The 11,006-nt window shown below is 44.6% G+C and overlaps 1 protein-coding gene across 1 annotated transcript in view; it reads right to left on the reverse strand.

The window, feature by feature from the left end:
- LOC124044485 (ATP-binding cassette sub-family B member 6-like) overlaps positions 1-7,616 on the reverse strand; it is a 43,791-nt gene extending 36,175 nt beyond the window's left edge. Inside the window, exon 1 of the mRNA XM_046364114.1 lies at positions 7,494-7,616. Within this exon, the coding sequence (XP_046220070.1) occupies positions 7,494-7,616 (123 nt within the window). The remainder of the gene's footprint in view (positions 1-7,493) is intronic.
- Positions 7,617-11,006: the final 3,390 nt, after the last annotated feature.

An 11,006-nucleotide genomic window follows, 5' to 3' on the forward strand; every position in this document is an offset into this window, starting at 1 on the left:
GGCTAATGTACAGTCACTAGATAATAAGATGGACCTCTGATCATCCCTCCATTCTACTGGCTAATGTACAGTCACTAGATAATAAGATGGACCTCTGATCATCCCTCCATTCCTACTGGCTAATGTACAGTCACTAGATAATAAGATGGAGGACCTCTGATACATCCCCATTCTACTGGCTAATGTATCTAGTCACTTAGATGAATAAAGATGGACCTCTGATCATCCTCCATTCTACTGGCTATGTACAGTCACTAGATAACAAGATGGAGGACCTCTGATCGTCCCTCCATTCTACTGGCTAATGTACAGTCACTAGATAATAAGATGGAGACCTCTGATCATCCCTCCATTCTACTGGCTAATGTACAGTCACTAGATAATAAGATGGGACCTCTGATCATCCCTCCATTCTACTGGCTAATGTACAGTCACTAGATAATAAGATGGGACCTCTGATCGTCCCTCCATTCTACTGGCTAATGTACAGTCACTAGACAGTCATAAGATTCAAGGACCTCTGATCATCCTCCATTCTACTGGCTAATGTACAGTCACTAGATAATAAGATGGACCTCTGTCATCCCTCCATTCTACTGGTCACTAATGTACAGTCACTAGATAATAAGATGGAGGACCTCTGATCATCCCTCCATTCTACTGGCTAATGTACAGTCACTAGATAATAAGATGGACCTCTGATCATCCCTCCATTCTACTGGCTAATGTACAGTCACTAGATAATAAGATGGACCTCTGATCATCCCTCCCATTCTACTGACTAATGTACAGTCACTAGATAATAAGATAGAGGACCTCTGATCATCCCTCCATTCTACTGGCTAATGTACAGTCACTAAGATAATAAGATGGAGGGGACCTCTGATCATCCCTCTACTGGCTAATGTACAGTCACTAGATAATAAGATAGAGGACCTCTGATCATCCCTCCATTCTACTGGCTAATGTACAGTCACTAGATAATAAGATGGAGGGCCTCTGATCATCCCTTCATTCTACTGGCTAATGTACAGTCACTAGATAATAAGATAGAGGACCTCTGATCTGATCATCCCTCCATTCTACTGGCTAATGTACAGTCACTAGATAATAAGATGGAGACCTCTGACCATCCCTCATTCTACTGGCTAATGTACAGTCACTAGATAATAGAGATCTCTCATCCTCCATTTATGGACTAGATAATCTGATCATCCCTCCATTCTACTGGCTAATGTACAGTCACTAGATAATAAGATGGACCTCTGATCATCCCTCCATTCTACTGGCTAATGTACAATCACTAGATAATAAGATGGACGTCTGATCATCCTCCATTCTACTGGCTAATGTACAGTCACTAGATAATAAGATGGAGGACCTCTGATCATCCCTCCATTCTACTGGCTAATGTACAGTCACTAGATAATAAGATGGAGGACCTCTGATCACAGATTTGCTACCAATGGGACTATTGAAACTGCAATAATATCTGCTTTTCTGAAACAAGATACCGACATGGCTATCGAACTCTATGGCTACTCCATTCACCGGGTGGTCAGGACAGTAGAGTCCAGGGAAATCAAGTGGGGAGGGTTTACCTCTTCATCACACTGGTGTTCTAACTCCAGTGCGGTGGAAGTGTCGACCAATTGTTCACCCGTCTTGGAATACCTGATGGTCAAATATCGACCCTTACTGCCTCCGCGGGAGTTTCAGCTATTATTGTGACTGTTGTAGACATTCCACTTCAGGACAAGAAAAATAACAAGCTGACACTTAAACTGTACAAACCTATAAACAAGCAAGAAAACCTTCATCCAGAAGTCTGCTTTTGATTCCGTGTCACTAATACACATGGGGAGATAAAGTTCTAGTATTATTCTACCAACACGCAATTATACAAGGCCCTCCCTTTTCCATCATTCGGCAAATCAGATCATGACTCCAGTACTCCTGCTTCCTGTTTACAAGCAGAAAACTCCCAACAGGATGTACCCATGACTCGCTCTGTTGAGAATTGGTCAGCAGAATCAGAGATTATGCTACAGGACTGCATGTAGCGCTGATTGGCATATGTTTTTCGAGACTCCGTCAATAACATTGCGCGCTTGTAACCACCTCCGTCACTGCTTCATTACAAAATGTATCAGCGACGTCACCCCACGGTGAGGGTTTGACCAATCAAGCCCTGGATTAACAGAGGTTGGTGCTAAACTAAAGGCTACTGCACACTAGAGCTATTGTAGAACAGCCCTGAGGATACGACCGAAGACAGGAATAAGTAAAGTCCAGCTATGTTCTCCCGCAGAGTCAATGATGCCTCTCTACCAGGCGGACTCAATGCATTTATGCACACTTTGGCAACATGTGCCGGGCCTTCACCGACCCAGAAGATTGGCTTATGGCACACATGAACTCCCATCCCAGACACCCTAGACCCACTACAATCCTGCATACCACCCCAATAGATCCATAGATGGTGCAATTGATCTCCACACTGCCCTCACCCACCTAGATAAAGAATGCTGTTCATTGATTACAGCTCAGCGCTCATCACCATTGTCCACTCCAATCTTGTCACCAAGCTTAGGACCCTTGGGTCCTGAACACCTCCCTCTGAAACTGTAATTCCGCTGACTTCCTGATGGGACCACCCCAAGGCGGTTAGGGTAGAGCAACATCACATCCACCACGCTGATCCTCAACACAGGGGCCTCAGGGTGTGTGCTCAGTCCCCCTCGCCGACCTCCCTGTTCACTCATGACTGCGTGGCCAGGCACGACTCCAACACCATCATCGAGTTTGCAGCTACTGGCAGTGGTAGGCCTGGTCACTGACAACGATGAAACAGCCAGGACAACAGCCTTTCCCTCAACGTGATCCGCGACAAATGAGATCATTGTGGACTACAGGAAAAGGAGGACCGAAGCACGCCCCCATTCTCATCGATGGGGCATAGTGGAGCAGGTTGAGAGCTTCAAGTTCCTTGGTGTCCCACATCACCAAAAAACTAACAAGGTCCAAGCACACCAAAACAGTCGCGGAAGAGGGCATGACAGAACCTATTCCCCCCTCAGGAGCCGGAAAACATTTGTCATGGGTCCTCAGATCATCAAAGGTCTGAGAGCTGCACTCATTGAGAGCATCCTGACTGGCCAGACACCGCACGGTATGGCAACAGTTCGCCCTCCGATACGCAAGGCACTACAGAGGGTAGTGCGTACGGCCCAGTACATCACTGGGGCCAAGCATCCTGTCATCTAGGACCTCTACCAGGGTGTCAGAGGAGAGGAGCCCCAAATATTGTCAAACACTCCAGCCAACCTAGTCATAAACAGTTCTCTCTGCTACCACAGGCAAGCGGTATCGGAGCGCCAAGTCTGGGTTCAAGAGTTTTTTCTTAACAGCTTCTACCCCAAGCCCATAAGACTCCTGAACAGCTAATCGAACGGCTACCCAGACTATTTTCATTGCCTCCCACTATCTACACTACAGCTACGCTCTGTTATTATCTATGCATGTCCACTTTAATAACTCTACCTACATATTATGTACATATTACCTCAATTACCTCAAGACACCCAGATGCTTCCCGCACATTGACTCTGTACCAGAGCCCCCAGAATATAGCCTCCACATTGACTCTGCACAGTACCTCCTGTATACCACTCCACATTGACTCTGTATAATCACCCCCCTGTATATAGCCTCCACATTGACTCTGCAATGCACCGGCAGGGCCTCCACATTGATTTGTATTGTAATTTCCTTGTACTTAAGACTCTCAGACAAAAATCGTATATATTCTCCACATTGACTCTGTACCGTACCCCCTGTATATATAGCCTCCACATTGACTCTGCACTGCTGCTCTTTAATTATTTCTTATCTCTTACTTTTTTGGAGGTATTTTCTTAAAGCCATTGTTAGTAAGGGCTTGTAAAGAAAGTTGTATTCAGCGCTTCAGCAAATACAATTTGATTTGACATTATCAATATGGTCCTGGAACTGACCCTGAATATAGGATGTTTTACTTACTATGTTCTTCATGTTCTTGTGTTTTCTAGTAGTACATTGTTATTGATTATTACATTGTTAGGTTCAGAGTTTGAAAGAAAGGCTTGTGTATGTGACATTGAAACAAGACTCGAACCGAAAAAAGCAACCCCATTTGGATTTTTGCCAAAAGTTTAAAGACAAAAACTAAACATAATGTATGATTTTAAAATTTTAGTTCATTTTCAGTTTACTCTAATAACCTTTAATTTTGTATAATTATAGAAACAAGAGGTGATCTTGAAATGTGAAAATGATAGACACGCTCTGCGTGTTGTCTACCAGCCGTCTCCAGAGCAGGAGGTGGTGTATCTCTTAATCCCAACCAGGCGGTAGGGGCTCTGATCGGGAAGAAGGGGCAGCACAGCAGCACGCTATCAAGGTAGAGAACATCTCAACGCTACAAATTTCCATCAGACAACGCTATCATTTTTTTTAAACTCTTTTAACAACGCCACAAATCTTCCATCAAAGGTAGGAGGACACCGAGGACATCTCCTTTTTAAATAAATTTTAATTTTAACAAACATAGAAATATTTACTTCTTTCTACAGCAAATCATAAACTATTTACACTAGAAAATGTTATTGCACTATGAAGGGCTAGGCTTGCGGGGTTAGGGTTAGGGTTGGGGGCTAGGTAGGGTCTATTTAGAAAATACTTTATTCAAGGAAAAGTTGGGGCTATGGGCCAGTCAGGCTGTGGTCAGTTAGGGCTGTTGACAGTTCGCCATTGCGAGCCTATGAGGGCAGGCCTTGAAAAGTATCCTGACACTAAACTCTTGAATCTCGTAATCAGGTTGGCTACGTAGTCAGGCTGGATTATCACAGGTTTCTGGACTCCCGCTGAGGATCTTAAGACTCCACAACGGTTCAAAGACGCTGACTAAGACCAGGCATTCCTAAAGATCCTTCTAATCGAATATTTAAGATCCTTTTCTAACCGCATTAGACCAGGTACAGACTTAACCGCAACGAATTACATCTCTAAATTTTCTCGCACTGTAGGCATTTAAAGATTCTCTAACCGCACACCAGGCATCCTCCCACCGCAATAGACCAGGCATCTTAAAGATCCTTCTTACCGCAACAGACTGTGCACTTAAAGACCGGGTAACAGACCAGTATCCTAAGATGACCGCAATAGAGACCAGGCATTCTAAAGAGTCTCTCGGGCCGCACAGACCAGGCATTTAAAGATCCTCTCCATAACAGACCAGGCATCCTAAAGATCCTTCTAGACCAGGCACTCTAAAGATCCTCCCACCGCATCACCAGGCATCTAAAACAAAAATAGTAGAACGATGAGGTCTCGAGAAGACGCCGAAAGTTCTTTTCGTCGCGATCATATTACCGGTTATAAGAATATCATAATATGCCATTAGCAAACACTTTTTAATGCAACTTACAGGTGCTCCGCACATTTTAGGACCAGTGTAATGTTTGCCGTTACTTGACATGATCTCAACTTAAAATAGCAGTATTTCTTCTGTTGTCTCGCTATATGCGGGTGAAATATAGAGCAGGTCTCCCAGCAGCAGGGAGCTTCCAGCACCACAGCAGGAGCGTGTACTCTCTCTCCTCTATGTACTCTCTACTGAATGTAGCTCTCCCACGGGGATGACCCACTGCACAGCCAATGGGGACAGGCAGTGCATCAAAATCTCAAGAACTGGAATTGATCGGGTGAGGAATGGGAAGAGTCAGCGGAGAGAGGACGGGAGAGGAACGGAAATGTCAAAATACAAAACATATGTAAAAAATAAGATGAAGTAGGATGGATTTTTAGGCTAACTAACATATAGTAGGCTAACTAACATATAGTAGCCAACTAACATATAGGCTAACTAACATGCAGTAGCTTCCAATACATTTCAGACAACATCATGACGGCAAAATTCTGTAGTTTAGTAGAATGATGAGTATGTGATGGTGATCTCATATTGACGCTTGTGGTTCATGCCTGTATCCTTAACAGTACTAAGACACTAAGACAGAGTACAGGAAAAGCCTTCTGTGGCACTTATTCATTTCATAGTGCATTACTGTTGACCAGAAGTTCCCATGGAATCCTATTCACTACATATGCAATTGGTCGTTGACCAGAGCTCTATGGAATTCTATTCATTACATAGCACTACTGCTGACCAGAGCCCTATGGAACCCTTATTCACTACATATGCACTACTGTTGACCAGAGTCTCAGACATACACAGTATATACTAAATCATGGCCTGGTATTCGGCCACACAGCAGAGAGCGCTATTCGTGGTTTACATCTAACAAAACTGGATATCATCGGGCTTCAGAACAGGAACTTCTTAGACCGCCTTATGTCGTGTAGTAGAGTGAACAGGTGTGAATAGTAGAAAGGAATATAGTGTGAGCAGTGTGAATAGCAGTGTGAACAGTATGAACAGTAGAGTGAATAGTAGAGGAATAGTAGAGTGAACAGTAGAGTGAATAGCAGGAATATAGAGTGAATATAGAGTGAACAGTAGAGTGAACAGTAGAGTGAATACAGTAAGAGTGAACAGTAGAGTGAATATAGTGTGAATAGTAGAAGGAATATAGTGTGAACAGTAGCAGAGTGAATAGTAGAGGCAGTGGAATAGTAGAGTGAATAGTAGAGGAACATGAGGAATAGCAGTGTGAACATAGAGGAATATAGAGGAATATAGAGGAATAGAAGGCAGAGTGAACAGTAGAGCAGTATAATAAATATATAAACAGTAGAAAGAGCAGTGTGAATAGCAGAGTAAACAGTAAAGGAATAGTAGAGTGAATAGTAGTGTGAATAGTAGAGTGAATGTTGTGTGAATACAGTGTCAACGGGCCGGTAGCCTCTCGATCCTTTCTAGTTGCTTGCATTTTAAGATCAGACCCAAACAAAAAGAAGACAAGCAAGAAAACACATTGTTCTGAATCTGAGGTGGGGCTAGTGACGGGTCTGGGCGATGCACTGTGGGCTAAGGACATCTCTCCGGCTAGATCCCCCCCGACAGGGGGTGGGCACCCCCGACCAGGCTAGCATCTCGACCAGGGCTAATTTCCACTGGGCTACACCTCCGACCAGGCTAAGGGCACTTCCGACCAGGGCTGGCAGACACTGGCTAAGGGCATCTCACCAGGGGCTATGACAGATCCCCTCCGACCAGGGCGACCAGGGGGCTGGCCTCAGGGGCGGCCAGGCCGACCAGGGGGCTGGGGTATTCTCCGCCAGGGGCTGTGGTTGACCAGGGGCTAGATTTCTCACCAGGGCCAGATTTCTCCGACCAGGGCTATGACACTTCCGACTAAGGACATCCGGTCCTGTATCCGCACACACCAGGGGCTAGCGATCATCTCCGACCAGGGGGCTGGGCGACAGTCCCTCCCGACCAGGGGCTACCTCGACCAGGGGGCTAAGGACACTCCCACTCAGGGCGCCCCGACCCCAGGGCTGGGAGCCCGACAGTGGGTGACCCCCTCCGACTCAGGCTGTGTCTCCGACTCAGGGGCTATGCACTCGCCAGGCGTACTGACCAGGGGCACTTTCCGACCAGGGGCTAAGGGCATTTCGCCTGAGATTCCGCCCAGTCTCCGCCAGGCTATACCACACGCTCATTTTCTTACTGTTCTCATATCTGATTTGACTTCTGATTTTCCTTCCTGCATCCTTCCTTCATTTTCACATCTCTCTCATCTGTTTTTTTTTTTTTTACATTATAATGATTTTTTATAGCCTTATCTCCATATATACCCATAGGGCCACGCACTATATATATAGGAAATAGGGTGGTGCATGTCCATATATGGGGGAGAGGGCTACATAGTAGTGCACTATATATATAGGGAATAGGGTGTGCCATATATTGCGTCCCAAAGTAGCACTATATATAGGGAATATTACAGGGCTGCGGGTTCAAAGTAGCACTATATAATAGGAATAGGTGAGAAGTGCTCAGCTTAGCACTGATATATAGGGAAATGGTACATATGTGCCGCGGTCCCAGTAGTGCACTATATATGGGAATATTTAGTGTACTATATATAGGAATAGGGCGTTAGGCCACGGGCCCAAAGTAGCACTATATATAATAGGGTGCCATAGGTTGTGTCTACTTAGTGCACTATATATAGGACAGGGTGCCACAGGGTTACAGGGCTGCAGCCTAAAAATATGCACTATATATAGGGAATAGGTGTTACAGGCCCCCTATCTAAAGTAGTGCACTATATAGGAATATTGCAGGACTCCTGTCTCTTCGACACCTCTGCCTATGATTGCCTGAGGAGATTTGCGCTGTGTTAGCCTAGCTGTTAGCCTCGCTGGGCCTAGCTGCTAGCCTGGCTCGTTAGTCTCCTAGCTTCCTCCTAGCTGCTAGCTCTCCTGCCTCCTAGCTGCTAGCCTCCTAGCTGCTGCCTCCTAGTTGCCAGCCTCCTAGCTGCCAGCCCAGCTGCACATTGCCAGCCGGGTAACGTTGTCGCACATTGCAGGCTGGGGACCGCTGATCATTTGTGGCTGTCTCGGCTGCCTGTTGCTCAACATTCTCAGACGGCCTTCGTCTGAACTGGGAGAAAGGCAACAGCACGCGGGTTAGCTACCATGACAAAGACAGTAGGAGTACCAAGTTGAGGACAGTGATGTCTCTCTATCAGACGTGAAGGATCTTTTCAAATGAAAATACTTTCAAGCAGTTGTTACAACAGGTTGAAAAAAAATAGCTTCTAGCGGTTTTGGTCTCAAATAGGGTGGATTCTACTACAAAGAATGGGATGAATCTGACCAGAGATCCAGGACCTGAAGAATATGCCTGTCGGGTCACTCAATGAGTGGTCATGATGACAGCACCTGTAAGTCACAGATAATATCAGCTTCGTATGTGAATCCATGATAATCAGAGTTTACATCATTTTGTCTCGGTGACCAGATGCACAGGGCGAACTGCAGAATCTCAACAGGCACGAGTTCCGAGAGCAAAGTGTAGGAAATGATCTGGAAGATGGACTCACAGGAGATTTGCATCAGGCCTGTGGGTGACAGACTAGTGAGATAGTCTAGTAGTCTAGTGGGCCTGGGTGACAGGCCTGGCACGCACAAGTGGTCTAGTCCTGAGGTTCAAGGACAGCGCTGTTCAAAGAGCCAAGAATCCTGAGAGGAACGCATATCTTCTCAACGACATCCTGAAGTTGTTCCTCAGAAAAGAACGAAATGCCAGAGTCGCGAGACATTGCTTATATTCACTATGACACCCTCCTCCCAGAAATTCGGAGAGGTCGGTCTCATGGGCTCGCAGTTTCAACTCCGCAGCAATACAAATCACACACTGATTAATTGACTGCCGAATGGCTCACTCCTTCCGCTTGCCCGGGCTTTTTCAGTATTGTCTATCTCGATAAGTTACCTAGAAAGGGAATATATGCAGCTTTAGAAATATTCATTCATTCATATATTGGTTATTTGGAGACTCGTTAATTTGATGATGATCAGTATAATACAGTGATAGTAATACAAAGAGACAGGCATAAATATGGGGGAGGGGTTGCATTATATCCTGTAATATTTATAGGGAGGTGTTACTGTATAATCTGTATTATAGTCCCCGTATGCTGTATATATTCGTGTATTATATCCCTGTACGTTTAGAGGTGTTGTATATATTCAGTCATAATTCCCTGTAATGTTTATAGTTGTTGTATATATTCACTTACTGTTTATAGGGAGTGTGCTGCATCTCTGTCATATCTCCTGTAATGTTTATAGGGGAGGTTACTGCATGGCACTGAACCATATCCCTGCAATGTTTAGGAGGTGCTGCTGCTATACCCAGGTTATATCCCTGTACTGCATGGGGGTGGGTTTCTTCTTTTTGTTAGCAGGTCACTCAAGCAGGTATCTAAATAATGTGTGAAATGCTTGAGAGTGTATGTGATGTAAACACAGAGGTCTATTTCAGGGACACATTGATTCCTCTCCTCTCATCAGTTCTTCATCTCATCTCAACAGGGACTCTCTCGGCTCAGCGCACCTGGTTCAGGCTAAGCACCAACCTGCTGTGCTCAAGTGAAAGCTCACTGCAACAGCTCGCCTGTGGTCTGGCCCAGGGGTTGGCATCAACCTTGTCAAGAGTGAGTTTCACAAAATTGCCGCCTGTAATCTTGGCCCAGGCTATTATCAACCTGGTCAAGAGGAGTTTCACTGCAATTCAGCGTTGTAATCTGTCTGTAATATTAATCACCTAGTCAAGAGGAAGCTCACTACCAGCGCCTGTAATTGTTCAGGTTAAGAATGAAATTTGTTTCAGGGTGTTTACAAACAATTGTGAAACAAGATCATCCACATGTATCAATCAATATGTTTACTAATTACTCGTAGAACTTTATTCTAAATCATGTCCATACCCATTGATGCAGTGATCACAATATAGTGGCTATATATAGAAAGCCGCCCCATCAGCTGGTCCAAATAGTGCATATATCATACAAAGATTTAGCTGTGACTCTTATGTGGATGATGTTAAAAGAGTTTGTTGGTCTGATGTGAATAATGAGGAGCATCCAGATACTGCACTTGATGAATTTATGAAATTGTTTTCCACAATACTGACCGTTGTCCAAGGATTTCAGGGATGAGAATTGAAAAACCGTATGGCTGAAAGATGGGGCAAAAAGGAGCGGCTGACGGGTGCCTGGTTGACCGGCTGACTTGTTTTCCAAATTGAGAAATGCGTGACAAAATTCAACAACAAGAAAGAGCAGTTCATTATGAAGCAGAGAATCGATATAGTAGAAAAACAAACTTGGAGTAATTTCTTTTTTAAATGAAATAATGGACAGAAAGATCCCATTCCATCAAATCAGATGATTTATTCATCATGTACCATTTGTTGCCAATTATTTTAATGACATGACCTTGCAATAATGGGGCAAAATTTTATAGGAAATGCCCATTTAAAGCAATTATAT

Source organism: Oncorhynchus gorbuscha, linkage group LG09 (genome assembly GCF_021184085.1).
Source record: "Oncorhynchus gorbuscha isolate QuinsamMale2020 ecotype Even-year linkage group LG09, OgorEven_v1.0, whole genome shotgun sequence".
Lineage (NCBI taxonomy): Eukaryota > Metazoa > Chordata > Actinopteri > Salmoniformes > Salmonidae > Oncorhynchus > Oncorhynchus gorbuscha.